This window comes from Salvia splendens, chromosome 4, assembly GCF_004379255.2.
Source record: "Salvia splendens isolate huo1 chromosome 4, SspV2, whole genome shotgun sequence".
NCBI lineage: Eukaryota > Viridiplantae > Streptophyta > Magnoliopsida > Lamiales > Lamiaceae > Salvia > Salvia splendens.
The window spans coordinates 13,619,776-13,636,988 of record NC_056035.1 but is presented as its reverse complement, the minus strand read 5'-3'; the positions used below and the strand labels follow the sequence as shown (position 1 = coordinate 13,636,988).

General features: G+C 37.8%; 1 protein-coding gene and 1 pseudogene across 1 annotated transcript; one reads left to right on the top strand and one right to left on the bottom strand.

The window, feature by feature from the left end:
- Positions 1-10,261: 10,261 nt before the first annotated feature.
- Positions 10,262-11,368, top strand: LOC121798697 (putative germin-like protein 2-1). Its single transcript, XM_042197827.1, has 2 exons — positions 10,262-10,702; positions 10,811-11,368. The coding sequence occupies exons 1-2, from the start codon at positions 10,588-10,590 to the stop codon at positions 11,344-11,346; spliced, it is 651 nt and encodes a 216-aa protein (XP_042053761.1). The 5' UTR covers positions 10,262-10,587; the 3' UTR covers positions 11,347-11,368.
- Positions 11,369-11,734: 366 nt separating this feature from the next.
- On the bottom strand, positions 11,735-16,281 carry LOC121798696 (annotated as a pseudogene).
- Positions 16,282-17,213: the final 932 nt, after the last annotated feature.

Here is a 17,213-nt window from a genome sequence, read left to right as displayed (position 1 = left end):
TGATATGAGAGATAATATGGAGAAAATGTAGAACTCAAGGATCCGATGCACAATTCCAAGCTCTTATCCAATTGATTCGCCTTACCTTTTGGTGTCTCTAGAGTTACTAAGTCAACCACGATTATAGATTAAACCCCCTCCCGAGGTGAGAAACCTGCAGATTAGATGCTAGAATTGAAGTCCCCTTCTAATCCTAAAACCTCTAACTCCCAAAAGTTTGATTAGGTTAATGACCTCACTCAAAACCTCAACTCTCCCGAGTTCTATTGTATTAAGGTGTGATTTATTCTTCTTTCCGGATTAACTATTTCATCTCCCGATTAATCTAATTAATCCTACACAATCAAGTGGTGATCAAGCAATTGAAAGGAATAAACCCAAGAATAATCAAATAACTACCAGAGCAAGGCAAGAACAAAATCAATCGGATAAGAACTATGAAATTAGTGCATTATCACCAAAAATTCTACAAGAAATGTTTAGCTACTCATGTTCATGATAAAAAACCATGTTCAACACATAGGAATTCAACAAAAACATGAATTAAAGATACTAAGTACTCCTGTGAAATCGATCTATGGAATGAAGCTTCAATCTTCCGATGTGGACTCTTCAAGCTTCAAATCTCTCTCTCCAAAGTGTTCTTGGGGGCTGTGGTAGGTGTGGTAGGCGGTAGGTGTCGTGTGTCTCGAACCCTAGGCTTTTTCTCTATTTCATACACTTCAAAAATCGCGTTTTCAGCTTTCAGACGCTTCAAGCTACAGTACCCGGCCGGGTTGAATTGTTATACTGGAAATCTACCCGGCCGGGTTGAATTATTGTACTGTAAATTCACCCGGCCGGGTCCCTCTTGTCGTGCCTCTCCTGCTTCTGAACGCTTTTTGCCCCATTTTCTCCTCTTTTCAGCTATCCTTCCTAGAACACTCAACAAAACACATAAAACTCCAGAGGGTAGAATAATCGGTTAGATGAAGACAATTTCGAGTGATAAAATTGACATTTAGCACTTCAACATACCAATTACACCTATGAAAATATGAGTTTGTCACAATGGTAATAGGGTTCCATATTCCACTCATTCTACTCACATTTCATTTAAAACTAATATATACATGTGAGACTCATATTCCACTAACTTTTTTCTACGAATTTTTCTTAACATTTCTTAAAACACGTGCCATCAAAAAATGAGACTCCTAATGGCAGATGGAAGAAGTATATTTTGTCGCAAAGGTATGCTATATTATACTTTGAACATTGAAATTAAGTAAAGAAACTTTCCAGAATTAAGTGAGATTATATTTAAAGTATGTGTTGAATTAATTGAACAGAACTATATATTGTAACTCTATGTAATGTGTACGCAGGCGAATTGCGATTTGAATAATGAATGTGAGTCGTCTCAACACAAGAACTATTATTATATCCAGAAAACGTGCGAAACAAAGTGTGTTATTTGGAGGTATATTATTACTGCTAATTAGGATATGATATTGCCAAATATGTCATCATGGTGGCTTTACGTCATTGCCTTGAATCAACACGCATTCATATTTAAGACATGAAACGCAACATAACAAAATAGTCAACTTGGGATAAAAATAGGGGTGTGCATTCGGGTTTTGGTTCGGTTTTTTATCAAAACTGAACCAAAATCGAAAAACCGAATTTAGTTCAAAATTCAAACCGAACCGAACCCAAAAAACCGAAAAACCGAAAACCGAACTTAAAAACCCGAAAAACCCGAACAAAACCGAAAAAACCGAAAAACCCGAAAAAATAAATATAATATTAATATATATATATGTGTGTGTAATTTATTTTATTTTATATATACTAATAGAATATTTATATATAATATAAAATTAATAATACATATAATATATATAATATAGTAGAATTTATTAAAAGAATATACTATATATTATATATAATATATTAAATTAATAGAATATATATATATATAATTCGGTTTTTCGATTTTTCGGTTTTTTTCTTCGCCCGAACCGAACCGAACCGAAAAACCGAATTTTTTGTATTTTCAAAACCGAATCGAACCGAAAAACCGAAATAACCGAACCGAATTTCAAAATTTCGGTTCGGATATTCGGTTTCCGGTTTTTTTGCTCACCCCTAGATAAAAATCAACACAAGTTTGCTTATGAACATTTTAAATAGATTGCATACTAACGTGAACGGCACCTATTATTTAAAACTAATCATTTTAATTTCTAAAGTGTTTATTATTGTTATTTGGATTGAGTGGGATGAGAGGTTAACTCCAATTCAGATATGCATCTCCTTTAAGTATTCGAAACCTAGTAGAAAAATTATAAATTAAAAAAAAAACACGCCTTAAAATTTAATTGGATTTGTTCTAGAACTCCAACATGAGAATGTTCGGCTACGAAACTTGTGCGGATTATATTTCACCAAGACCAAAAGAAAAGAACGTCACATAATCCAAATAGTAGTACTCCCTCCGTCCCATGCTACTCGCACTTTTCATTTTAGGCCGTAAATTTGGGATTGATTTTTTTGTGTAATTAAAAAAGAATTTTAGGTGTAATGAGACATCACTTAATAAAAGAGCTCTTAACTTAAACTAACATATTAATTAAATGCATTAATTCTAACTTAAATTATAAATAGTGTAAGGACTTTGTGACGAGCCGAAAAGCAAACGTGCGAGTAGCACGGGACGGAGGGAGTACTAATTAAGAAGAAGAATCACGGATCAAGGGCGAGGGTGGTTGTGATTTTTAGGGTGTAAATATGCAACACAAATTTACACAAACAAGAAAGAAATTCCCAAAAAACTAGTATCAAGACAACAGATTTAAAAGCAGTATAATAACCCACAAGAAAACAGATGAACTGAAAAATCTCTAAAACTAACTAAAATCGATAACTTTGATTAACCATAAATCTGGGTGAAGAACAATGTTGGAGAGACTAAAATAACATTGAGCTGAGGAAATTCAGACGAGACGAGAACTACTCGTAAATTGTTCGGTTGATTCCATGTATTCAGATTCATTCATAATCATGGGCTACATGCATAAATAATTCCATGTGTTTAGTTTTACGATCCATCTCTGTTGAACACAATCGGGGGAATAGGAATAAGTTGAGCACATCACCTAGGCTAAACTTATCGACTCATTGCCCTCGCAGTTGCACAATACACGCTACACTAACTTCTAAAACAAATAGCATTAAGGTCCAATTCTAGACTAGCAGTTCTATCCCAAGAATTCCAATCTATATTTGATCATAATTCCAAGTTAAGGAGACATGTACTGCTATATTATGAAGTCACGGACTAAACATCACAAATCAAATTCAGCACCACAGATTTTTTTTGTGATTTGGAGTAAGGTATACAATAATAAAATAATGGAAATCAATTTATTACACAAAAAATGATTTATTTACTAACTTTTACATATTTGAAAAGCTAATGAAAGTTGAAAATTGAATAATGAGAATTTACTCATTTCATGTCAACCCTACTGGGTTCGGTTTAATATTAGATTGTAGGCTATTCAATATAGGATAGTTTGGGTTGTAATTTATCAGGCTATAAATTGACAGCCTTATCCCTATTAAATTATTGGGCTAATCAAGTCGATCAATACGTTCCGGATTGAATTGACACCTCTACTCCCAAGTAGTTTCTACTATAACCTCAATTGTAAACTTGCAATAATTTAGGGATAAATATAGCTTTTTTTGTGGAGAAATATACTCCCTAATTTATGTACATCACAAATATCGCCAACTCCTTGAGAGCATTCACATCGCCATCTCGATGCGGGCTCGGTCTCGTATCGGCGAGACGAGCCAGCATCGAGATAGCGATGCAGCCCCCTGTCGCGTCGCTTGTCTCTCTGGGGCGATGAAGCTGGCGAGCTCTGGCACGCGGAGTGACGCCCACTTGCCGGCCCGCAAGTGAGCGTCGTCATGGTGACGCAATAAATATATTTTTTTCAAAAATCGATTTTCCGAAAAAAAAAATTAAGAATTAAAAATTTAAAACGGTAATATTACCGTTTGAATTTAAATTTTTTTTCTTTTTTTATTATATAAATACTCTCATTACCTCTTTCATTTTTACATACAAACACACTATCTCTCATCTTTTTTTCTTCTCATCACTATCATATCATCTCTCTTTCCTCTCCAATTTCTGCAAAAATGTCCGGTGACGGAAACTCCGGCGGCGAGGGTGGCTACGACTTGAACGCGTTTGTCGACTGGGGGCATGTACAATGTTTTGGGTGCTTCCAATTCGTCGCCGGGCACCCAAGGCTCGTCGACGCCGGCATACCAAACACCATATTTTTCAATTGATGCATACTATCATCCTTCGGTCCCGAGGTAGGGGCAAACGCATGGATTATCCCAAATTAGGGAGAATATTTCGGAGGAACACACTCCGGAAAACCTTTCGACCGGAGCTAGAAGAGGAGGAGGACGAGGTGGTGGAAGCTCCGCTAGTCGCGGATCCAGAAACAAGGAGGAGGACGAGGCAGTAGAGGACGTAGGCCGTCATCCATACAGCTCCGCGGAGACGATGGCTCTGTTCAACGCTTGGATCAGCTCGTCGTACGATCCCATTGTCGGGAATCAACAATGCCGCAAGTGTTTTTGGGATAAAGTCACGCCGTATACAACGAGCAAAAGCTGAGGGGGACCTTCAAGCGCAACATGAAGATTAGTCATGCACACGGTTCAAAAACCGGAACCGGTTCCGGTTCAAAAAACCATCGGTTCATGGGGCAGTTCAAAACCGCCGGTTCTCGGTTCGGAGGTTCGTAATTTTTTTTTGCATTTTCTTATTTATTTATCTATGAATTGTGTGTACATAAAATTCAAAAAATCACGATGAAAATTGCAATTTTATTGAGATTACAAGTTACAACAATTACAAATCACAAAAAACTTGAAGTGTTAAACAAAAAATTTAAATACAACGACACTACTAGTCTACAACGAAGCTAATTACAAATTACAAAAAAGACTTGAAGTTCTGAACAATAAATTTATAAGTATATATACTCTTAGTCCGCGAAGGAGATGTTTCTACATAACTAAATTGAGGACACCTTTAGCAATTCAACCTTAAATGTTGAGTTTAGTCTAACAATCAATAATTATAGTAGAACTGTCAAAAGTTTCCCGGATTTAGCCTTATAGAGAAATCTACTTAACCGACTAGAGTATATACAAATACAATTATTTAATTGTATTTGCATATTTTTAAAGTAGAAACAAATGGAAAAAAAAGAAATAAAGGAAAAAGGACTCGAGCTCAACTTAAATTTAAAATTTAAGTTGAGGTGCCTACGTATCCCCAATGCTCATTTGCATTAGGGAATCAAAGCCCACGTAGTTCTCTTACCTTACTTACCTATTTGGCTTGGCCGGCGGTTGACGGTTGGCCTACGATTCATCCCCGGTGAATTCTTCTTGTGATTCCTCCTGATGATCATCCTAATCATTTTCTTGTTCTCTGACGTCAGCTTTGGCCCAATCATCAAGTAACATCACGACTTCCATATTTTTCAATGAGAGCTTACTTCTTGATTCATCCAACACATGTGATCCAACACAGAAAGCGGACTCGACGGCGACAATGGAAGCCGGAACCGAAAAAATCTACTTGGCTATTGACGCAAGTATGAGAAAATCTTTCTGGTGTGTTCCCCACCAATCGAGGACATCGATTTGGGCGGGAGAAGTAGGACCTTCATCACCAAAGGAAAAGAGTGAATCGAAATATAAATCTAACTCACTTACCATACCTGAGGCCAACCTTCTGCCGGTGTTGTAGCTGTATAGGTCGGCTAATTAGGATTGCGCGTCGGGATCATCATAATCAATTTGAAATTCGAAGCCAAAATTATGTTGTTGAGGAGGGATAGGTCTTCTGACTTGGTGGGTACTTTTATACTTAGTTTCATATTCGGTGTAGAGAGCACGCAAGTTAAACTCGAAGGTTTGTTGGACAATTGGCCGGTCCGAGAGGTTTATTTGAAATGTTTCGGTTAGGTTTACTCCTCATTGATCATTGGTATCCGCTTGCAATGTTTGAAGTGGACCAAGATCAATAGAACTCAAATTGTTATAATAAAAATCTAAAATCCTAGAGGTACCGGCTAATTTCCATTTTGGATCCAAGACCTTTGCAATCAAAAATACCGTTGGAATCTCACTGAAATACTTAAGTCATTTGTCAATCATATAATATAAAACACACATCAATTCAGGAGAAGAGCAAGCATTTTCATCGCAGTTTTAAAACCAAGTGATATATACATGCAATGCTCCAAAACACGAACAACAGTGCAATAATAAACACCTGATAATTCAATAGTCGCATTTTTGAAATATTTGAACAATTTAAATAAACTCACGCCATGATCCCAATAACTATGCGGCAGATATAAATCAGAAACGGGATAGGTTCTAAAAAATCACACAAAGAATCTTTATGTGCCAAAGTATAATTCAGACAATCATATGTCGAATTCCATCTATAAGACACATCCATGGTAAAATTCGTATATCTTACCTTCTTTTGATGGCAATACTTCTTCCAAGCTTTGCCAATAGGCGGCTTTTAATGGATTAATCTAACTGCAGTTCTAATAGGACTAACATGCTTTTGCCATAATTCAAGCGCATCTTGTACATATAATTCAAAATATGACATATGCATATTTGATGAAAATACTTACCACCAATAACCAGAGCACTAACCGCAATCAAGTCATTAATACTTGCAGTGTTAGCAGTTGCATTATCAAAACCAACAGAAAATATCTTATTGCATAATTAAAATTCATTCAAAACTTGAATAATTAAATAAGCAATTTCGGGTGCAGTGTGTGGTGTCTCAAATTCTCTAAAATCAATCAAACGCTTGTTCAAAGTCCAACTATTGTCCACAAAGTGAACCGTAATGCCCAAGTATGAATGTCTATTAAAAGAATCAGTCCATACATCTGAGCAAATGTTCACTTTGTGTCCCAAGTTGAGTAAATAACGTGATAATTCAACTTTTTTCTCCAAACATTACCGAACGGTAGATCGTTGAACGGTCATTCGACCTACTCTTTTGACAGCTACGTTTAAACTACTTTGCATAGTAACCTCAAAGTTTTTGTCATCATAAACATTAAAAAGAAAATGCTTCATTGCAGTCCATCTAGTCATAACGTCAGCAAAAATTTTAGGATCATATTTAAAAAGAGGCGTACCTGACGAACCTGAGCCACCAGGTTGGAAGTTTAGTTGGGTTTGGGTAGAGGCAGTGCCACATTCTACCGGATGCTTTGTCTCCAAATGACGACGGAGGGTGCCATATCCCCCACCACTCGCAAATTTGTAGACTTTATCACAATAGTTACAATATGCATGAAACGCCGATGTCTCTTCTTGAGAGAGCGGATCATTAGGACTTGGAATTACCACCGGGACTTTCTTGTAGTGTGTAACAAAAATATCAGATTTCAATGTTTTTTTAGTGGGTGGAGGGGGAGGCATGTCCTCATTTTCGCCGGTGCTAGACGGAATACGAGAATGAGATCCATCATCATTATTGTCCTAGTTCGACGATATAGACACGTCGTACTCGTCATCTTGTTGTTGGGAACTACCACCGCCCCTCCCCCCACCTTGATGCATTTGAGCGAGTAGCATGGCGGTCTTATGATCTTCTTCTATCTATAAATATTATATAAGTTGAAGTTTTAATTAGGAACACAAAAAAAAATTAAAAAACTCAATCTTATGAAATTATGAATTGTAAAAATAATTTTATTTTTTAGAACTTACTTGCATGCGTTCAGCCGCCACTCGGGAAACCTCTTCCATAACTTCTCGACGACTAGGTCGCTTTGATCTTTGGGGACAACTACTTTGATCTTGGGCAATTCCTTTGCCCCGATCACCACGTCCCGGTCCACCACGAGAAGAAGACATTATGCAAAATGAAAGTAGTATGGAATATGGAGTATTGAATAAATGGTAAATTACGAACACAACAACAAATATAGTAGTAAACAACTTGAGCAATTAGAGAGAATGAGGATAGAGAATAGAGAAATTGAGATTGGGAAGGAAATCCTTGTTAACACAAGAATAGGGTGAGTCAAAATATGGGGGAAGTGGTATTTATAGGAGTAAAATTGGAAGAAATAAAAAATAATAATAGAAAAAATTCAAATTTCAAATTTCGGTCGGTTTACCGCCTGAACCGGGGGTTCAGTCCACGGTTTCTGAACGATTTTCAGGCCTATACACTGCCACCTATACGCTGCCACCTGAAAAAGGTCCTGAACCGTCGAAAACCGGCGGCTTAAGTCAGAAACCGGTGGTTTTCGGCAAAAACTGCCGGTTTTTTACGTAATCTGCCGGTTTTTCTGCACACCTAGCCTGAAAACCTACGCCCTAGCCGGAATCCTACCGTTGGAATCGCTGAACCGCCGGTTCAAACCGGCGAACCGCCGGTTACAGTTCACGCTTTTTTTAAACCTGAATCGGCCCGCTTAAACCGTCGAACCGCTGTCCGATTTGAACCTCGGCGCCGGTTCCGGTTTGTGAACCGGCGGTCCGGTTCGATTTGTACATGCCTAATGAAGATGTTCCGCAGTCATTTTGAGTGAGCCGACAAAGATATCAAAATATTTTGTAGGATCTACAAGCATGAAGCAGAGAATTACCAAAGCAGAGCCAGTGGAGCCGACATTCTGAGAGCGGCTTTGTGAGTCTTTAAAGCCAACACCGGCAAAGATTTCAAATATGCCGATGTTTGGCAGTCAGTCAAAGAGGTTGATAGGTAGGTTGGCGGTGTTCAGTCCAGCACGGGTTCGAGCTCGAAAAGCACGAAGCACACGACGGGTGGCCAATACTCGTCTAGTGAGGGCGGGAAAGGCAACGCCTCACAAGAGGTTGAGTTCCCGACATCCGATGCAGGGGCTCCTCCGGTACACGACGTCGGCCGCAAGGGAACAAGGCGGCTAGAGCTCGCACAGGGAGGGGCCAAGGCAAATCAAGCCAGGCGGGCTCCCAAGGCACGGCGCCGCCCTCCTAATGTCCATGTACTTCACCGCCACGATGGCTGACACTTCCCGCATAACATCTGACCAATATCAAGCCCATATTATCGGCATTGCGTATCCGGCAAGACAACTTGGTATTCCGCATCAAACGGGTGCACTGCCACCGCCTTCGGGGGATGATTCGCCGACTCAGTAGTTTTTATAATTTAAGTGTGCAATTTTTAATTTCTAGTATTTTAAATTATGTCTTTTTTATTTTTTTAAGATTTTAATTATGTGTTTTTTTTATTTTTTTTAGGATTTTAAATTGTAATTTTCTTTTATTTAATGAAGTGTGTTTTTATTAATTGAATTTGTTGAAAATAAAAATAAAAAATGAAATTGAATGAATAGTTAATAGATGAGATGATTAAGAGATGAAGGGTTGCAGATGTTGTCTCTTAGTTAAGAAATGAGATAAAAAGTGCAGTGGGGCCATGAATAGTTAATGGATGAGACGGTATTGAAATAGGGATGTAGATGGTCTGACTACCTCAGTCTCTCCACCATCACCTGCAGCATCTATGTCGTCGTCGGCTACCTCAGCGGGATAAGCTCAAAGTTGGCAATGGTGACGGGTGGTTGATTGGAGTGATATTATGTTTGCCTACCAAAATTCATGCTGTAGTCACATGAAATGGTTTCAAATTGCCCTTAAAGTAATTAATTACCATACAGATAAAATTTGCTTCTAATGAGAAAGAATGTATAAAATCCTCAAACCCAAACTGCAGGTGAAATCATCGACCCAAAATGTGATACAAGTATATCTTCGGAAATATCTAGCATATCTCTATTATTATATTATCACATCTTTTTCATATATTTATTATCTTGTTTATTAAGTTAGGTTATTAGTAGGATTATTATATATAGGAGCTATTGTTATCTTTTGCAATCAATCAATGAAATAATAAGTATTTATCTTTTATCTTCTTTATTTTTCTACATTCAAATCCTAGTCTTTCCAGATTGATCGACGGGGCTCGGTTTCCTCGCGACTTTCTTTATCTTCTTCACTTGATAAGGGTTCTTCCCTTATCAAAATGCAAGATATATATCACAGATTATAAATCATCCTAAATAATTCGATTGCTCGACTGCATTGGCGATAACATGATAGAGCTAATATAGACGAGTTCAACTATTAATCGGCCTTTTGACCATATCTTAGCAAAATATTTAATCAGCAACGCAATTATCCAAACATTCAAATTAGTTATTAAGATTTTCATGAACATCTTCCAAGTGCCATGCAAGGACGGCTTTTCCTAGCACAAACGAAAAAGAAAAGGACAAGAAGGCCGAAGACAATCGAATACAAAATCCAATGAAAAAAACCTCTATAAATGCTAGAATGCAAACTGCAAATAATGCACTTCACCATTAAGATTGAGAAACACATACTCATTTATTCTTCTTCTTCATCTTCTTCCTATATCATATCCATTTCGATCGAGCTTCTCAAGCATCCATCATGACTAACAACATTGTTTTATTAAGCCTGGTAGCCTTGTCTCTTGCCTTCCTGGCATCCGCCTTCGAGCCTAGTCCATTGCAAGATTTTTGTGTAGCTGATGCCACCACCCCAGGTAATAATTCCATCAGCATTATAGTAATTTGTAATCAACGACCCGCAACAGCTGCTGATATGGGTGTTTTGGCTTAACTATCATTAATCTAGTTCCTAAAATTTGCAGCCAGAGTGAATGGCCAACCATGCAAGAACCCATCATCGGTGGGAGCTGCCGACTTCTCCTTCAGTGGACTCCATATTCCCGGAAACACCTCAAACCCTAATGGCTCGAGGGTAACTCCGGTCAGTGTAGCCCAATTGCCTGGCCTCAACACCCTCGGTATCTCTATGGTGCGTATTGACTATGCACCCTGGGGTATCAACCCTCCGCATACTCACCCAAGAGCCACTGAGATCTTAACGGTTATTGAGGGATCGCTTCAGGTTGGGTTCATCACATCCAATCCTGATAACAACCTCATCACGAAAACCCTTCAGAAGGGTGACGTTTTTGCCTTCCCAATCGGGCTTGTTCACTTCCAGCGCAATGTCGGAACTAAAGACGCTGTTGCCATAGCCGCATTGAGCAGCCAGAACCCTGGTGTCATCACCATTGCTAATGCGGTTTTTGGGTCAGAGCCCAAAATTAGTAGCGATGTTCTCACCAAGGCCTTCCAGGTCGAACCGAGCATCGTGCAGAAGCTCCAGGCCACATTTTAGAGAGTTGCGAACTGGCTCCAACCTAAACTTTAAAGGTTATCTGCAATGCGTGGTGTGTTTGGTTGTTTTGTAACTTGATTGTACCAATTTGATTTTTAGTTTATGTGTTGCATAGACATTCTATTGAGCATTGAGTGATGTAAAAGCAATTCTTCATCATTATTGGGTTTGATTCGTTCTTTTCTTCAGAGGCTATTGAAAATTTGTTGCAAGGAAAAAAATACTAGCAGATATCTTAGATAGGCTAGCCTGATTGGTGGAGCGAATCACTGACAAAAATATAGTAGGAAACACACCAAACTTTAAATTTCTATCACACAAGGCAGACATGTTTGTAGAATGACAGTGCACTGCAGAAACAAATTTGGGCATTTTTGTGAATATACACTGACCAGTACATAAACAATTTTATTGAAATCATGGTAAACTGCAGTTATGTTACCCTCTAGTTACATGTTTTTTAACTGGATGAAATAATCTGGTTTGTAGATATAAAAAAGAGACGTCTGCATACCTTGACAAGAAGCTGCTTCACTTTAGCTCTAATCTTTTATGCTCCATATAGAGCTACCGGACCTGTATACATATGCAAACTTCCGAAATCTTGTGGTCATGATCACATTGCCAGGATCATTTCAGGTAGACAAGAAGGAGGTCAGTAGAAAAACTTGAACTATTCCATTACTGTGAAACCAGATTCCAGAGTAAAGCTGTTGTAATTTGCAAAGATAGTTCAGTACACCATACCTTACACTTAAGAATCAAACTGAAACCCAATAGTGAGTGCATGGCATTCCAGATTCCTCAAGTTCAACTGCACAAGCAAATGACTCACTTTTAGTAACAACTATTCCAAACAATGACCTACTGAAACATGCCTGACTTTATGTTGTAACATTTTTTAGAACTTACCATCACAGCAGTTCCTGTTTCAGAAATTTAGGAATGCAAATGAGTCTTACCGCTAGCCATCCTGCAGTTTAAGGAAGCCCCAATTATATTTCTCTGTTCTAGAGCAAAAAACAGCAATAGGTCAAAACAAAATAATTCTGTGAAACATTACCATTAATACACTAGCGTCAATTTTTTCTTGATTTCCAACAGTAGACATGAGGACACGTCTCAATATAAAATGGATCTCTATGAGTAAAAGGATAACAGCCTGCACTAAGAGGAATTATTCTTTATTGGACAAACCTCATAAACATATGTGCTTGTGGGATTATATTACCATACTCAGTTCATTTGGTTATTGTTAAATCACTGATATATGACTTATCTTTATCCCGAACCCTTTATAGATCAACCATTCATATACAGAAAATTGTGGAGTAAACATCAGAAACTGAACAGAGTTAAACAAATATTTCATGAAGCAGCTTTCACCTAGAGTATTTTGGGCTGTTGGTTCGATGAGTCTCCATCTTAATGTCCTTTCGAGGAACTTAAGTTTACTCGCCGCATTAGAATATTTTGCAAGATCGTCAATGTTCTGACCCAATGTGCCAAGAAACCTAAAGAATGTTCAAGACTATGAAATCATCTACCTATGATGAAAACTTGGTCGAAATGGTATTCCTTACCTCACATTGTCGAGCTCAAAGGAATTTGGGTTGGTGCAGGATCTGAAAGTGTGAAATGCTGCTGATCCAGGAAAAAGGCATCGGTGCAAAGGCTTACAAACAAGTGGGATAAAAAGTTGAAAGTTAACATTAATAGTCTATATAAATGAAGTGGATCCACCAAACATATACCTGCTGAGGCAATGCGGAATTTGCTGGGTCAGCTTCACCTGGCATTATATCCACTGGTATACCTGCAGCAATCTGCATGTATCATGTGATATTAATAACTGTAGTTAGCCAGAATTTGTGTACAAGGAGAAGTATAGACAATTACCTGACTCATTAGGATATCGAGCTCTTTTATGGGCTCTGACAGTTTTGACTGATCCCTAGAACCCATGTTCTACCAACCAAAATTTTTAGGTAAATTAAATAGTGTAAACCTCAAACGATAAATTATCCAAGCCTCCTAGCTCAACTGGTTGAGAAGGGAGGCAAGGATATACCGCCATCCAGGAGGTCCTGAGTTCGAATCCTGGATGGCGCAACCTGGGATTAAGGCTTGTTGCCTTGGGAGTCCCGCAAGCGTGCAGACCTGGACCTGTCTGAGGGTAGTCAACTTACATGCTCGGGACCCGCCTGAGGGTAGTCAACTTACGAGCCAAGAGGAGGCTAGTTCGGACGTGACCACGAGGGGCTGGAAGAGGCAGTCAACTTACATGCCCGGGACCCGCCTGAGGGTAGTCAACTTACGAGCCAAGAGGAGGCTAGTTCGGACGTGACCACGAGGGGCTGAGGCCTGAGGGTAGTCAACTTACGAGCCAAGAGGAGGCTATCTCGAACTCTGTTGTGTGTGTGTAAAAAAAAAAACCATTTTGGAAAGATAATCTTACATTATTCTAATGAGCATAGAGATTACCTGACCATTAAGAAGCCCACAAGCAAATTCAACAGAATTCCCAGCAATAACAACTCGAACAATCTGAGCTGACATTCCTTGTTTCTGATACAGACGGATTACCATTCAGTTAAGGATTTCCAGTAAGGAAATTGAGAGCAGACAAGAAATATGTGCTACCTTTTCATCTCCTAGATGGCCAGTTATATGGTCTACAAAGAGCTAAAAACGGAGAGGATTTTCTGAGGTGCTCCCAACACCTAAAACCCGATACAAAGACAACAAATTTATCTTCGTCTGTTTTATTTAATTCTATGTAAGTAAGTTCCAATTTGTTGTGTTCCAGTAAAGAACAATATCTATCTTGGAAAAATCATGTAGGCAGTAGGCTTAAAAAAATTAATGATGAGTTTATCATTCACTTGGTTTTATCATTGCTTAGGTGTCATTCGGCTGACATGACTCATTATCATATGGCTCATCTAGGATTAAGTTGTAGGATTATTTTAGTTGGAGGGGCATTGAACCAAACATAATACAGATTCAATCATGAGATATAATCTTTCAAACCAAACATGCTCTTGATGTAATCGTTCACCCAGCCACTCATCAGAAGCAATGAAAAACTGACTATTTATGCAGCTTAGTCAAGTATGATTGTCATGGATCATAGTACAACGGAAGTGGTGTGGCTTCTACCAGAGTTAAGTGGACGATCTATCTGGTGAGGAAGGCCAGCTTCTAAGACATCTTCAACCTCAAACTCTCCGGCTCCCATCTCTTTTCCATGCAGTGCGACCACTATCCTTGCAGATATTCCAAAACACAAAGATTAAGAGTCTTTCACAAACAAAACACAATAACTAGTATATGACCTTAGCCGCAGCCTACTGAATTCAAGGGCAACTACTCTTACCTATTGCATATACAGAAGGCAAAAGGAGGCCTCCAATGAGTTTAACTCTTCCACTCTCGTCTTCAAGAACTAGATAGCCATCCGAGTGTACAAGATTGCTCAGTTGTACAAGTGTGATTGCTGACTACTTATTATACAGTCAACATTATGACCACATAACCTCCTTTGAATACTCATCAAGTACGGAAGGTTTTAGCTTCATGTGCTTATACAGGGTCCCAATAATAATGCACTCTTTTTCTTGCTCCAGCCCTAGCACAGTAAGCCTGCAGGAAATAAAAGTGAAGTATATTTCAACCCATGAAAACTCAACATTTAGCCAATATCATGAAGGCTTAACCATACCTGTTAACATGAGCTCAGATTCCCATGCTTGGATGAAACACCTAGGCTAATATATACTCCACTAGAATTATAGAAGCATTAAACTAGTAGTATATGCTAAATCAATAGATATCCCAACCTTAATTGTATATATCAGGTTACTGAACGGAACCTCTTCAGTCCTCCAAAGCTGAATCAGCCAGATTCGAGGTCAATCACCGCAATAAATCGCTTCTAAAAGCATGTGAATATGCAGAAAATAAGAGGTGAAAATCAAAAAAATCAGCAACTCAGAAAAAAATCATACTTGGCAAATGGGATTTCCAGGAGGGTAAAAGAGAGTAAACCATAGTTTTCATAAGGTCAAGCATTGCAACGTGAATTCGACTGTACTGTTGACCTCTGTAAGTATCATTTGCTATCAGAAAGAGTAATCCCCCAAATCGTAAGTAAGCAGTGCGAAAAACAAAAGAAGGGTTAAAACATTAAAACGGCGTTAATTTCATGGACAATTTTATGAAATTGAGCTGGTTTGAAGGAAGAAAAGTGGCAAAAACTACCACGAAAAAGAGAAAGAAAGGACTTTTCTTCTCGGATTTACCAGAGATTTGTAAGTGGCTTGTTTCCTCTGCAGCAACCATTTTTGTATAGTTCACTTCCATGGCATGGCGGGAAAATAGTGTGCGAAAGTAAAACGGTAGAGTAGGGGTAGAACTGTGAAAAATAAGAACTAAAGGACTAACCCGTAAATAACATATCCTTAAGGGCATCCCCAACCATACTGGAAAACCCATTTTTAAGGTGGAATTGAGCTCCAATCATACTGGAAAACCCATCCCAAAATCGTCCTTTTTTGAGTTTTTGAACAGTATTACTCCATCTTTGCAGTAGTACTGTAGCACGACGCAAAACTCATCCGGAATTGCAATTGAGCCCCTCATTTTTTATGATATTTGAAGAAGACAGAGTTGAGAGATGCTCAGAAACGGAAAAATGGAGAAGAAGAATTAGATGAAGAAACGACTTACCTGATTATGAAGAGTTGTAGATGGTTGAAGAACTTGTAAAGAAAATTTGGAGAAGGGGAAAATTACAGAGAAGGGGAAAATTTAGAGATGCAAAGAAGGGGAAGAAGAAGATAAAAGCGGCGACGGGAGAGAAGAGTAAATTAGGTTTAGTACTGGAATATAGTTAAGGAAATGGGCTATTTAAACATATGTATTTGTTTTTTTGGAGTTGAGATGTGCTAATTAATTACATATATATGAGATGGGCTAATTAATTATCATATGTATAATGTAATGATGCAGAGTATTTATTTGTTTTAGGATATATACGATTTCATCAATATTTAATTTAAAAAGATAATTGATATTATATTATTTTATATAAATTATTAGTATTGACTATTTATTTTGTATGATTTGTGAAATTATATTAAATATTATAATACAATTGAATGCATAATATATTTAATATATATATATATAAATTATAAATAATTGTATCAAATTAAATAATAGTACAATATTTAGTAATAAAAGTACTCCTATTACATAACACGTCCTAAAAATGGAAATTACGTTACAACGACATAAAACTAAAATAAAGACAAACGACATATTACAATAACACATATGAAAAACATAATCTAATAATCCGGTAAACCAGAACCAGAACCTCCTATATTATCGAAGTACGAGGGATATGTTCCAGTTGCATAGTCATTTGGTTGTTCTTGTTGCTGAGCTCTTTTTTGTAAAATGCGTCTTCTCTCAGCTTGAAAATAAGCACGACTATCAGGATCGACTATGGAGCTCAAGTCCATAGCCAAGATTTTATTTTCTTCCTTCACAGTTTTGAGATCATGGCTATTCTTTTGTTGTTTCAAAAACATAGACATGTTATCATTTGCTTGTTTCATGCCTGCAGTATATAGCTCATTTTGTTTTTCTAGAGTAGCAATAATTGATTCCGAGTTATCAGATTGCTTTTTCGATTTCAAGAGTACTTGACTCGGTATGCCGCAATAAGAAATAAAAGTGCACATCTAGAACTTCGAAATGCATTAGTTGATCATTTGTGGGAAAATTTCTCAAATACGCAATCTTGAATTTTAGCTACTTTTTATGTGTTGTCCTATGTTTTATATAATCATGATGTC

Coding starts and splice junctions, on each gene's coding strand:
- LOC121798697 (XM_042197827.1), top strand. CDS start 10,588: ATGACTAACAACATTGTTTTATTAAGCCTGGTAGCCTTGTCTCTTGCC. Junction 10,703..10,810: donor AGCTGATGCCACCACCCCAG/GTAATAATTCCA, acceptor TAAAATTTGCAG/CCAGAGTGAATGGCCAACCA.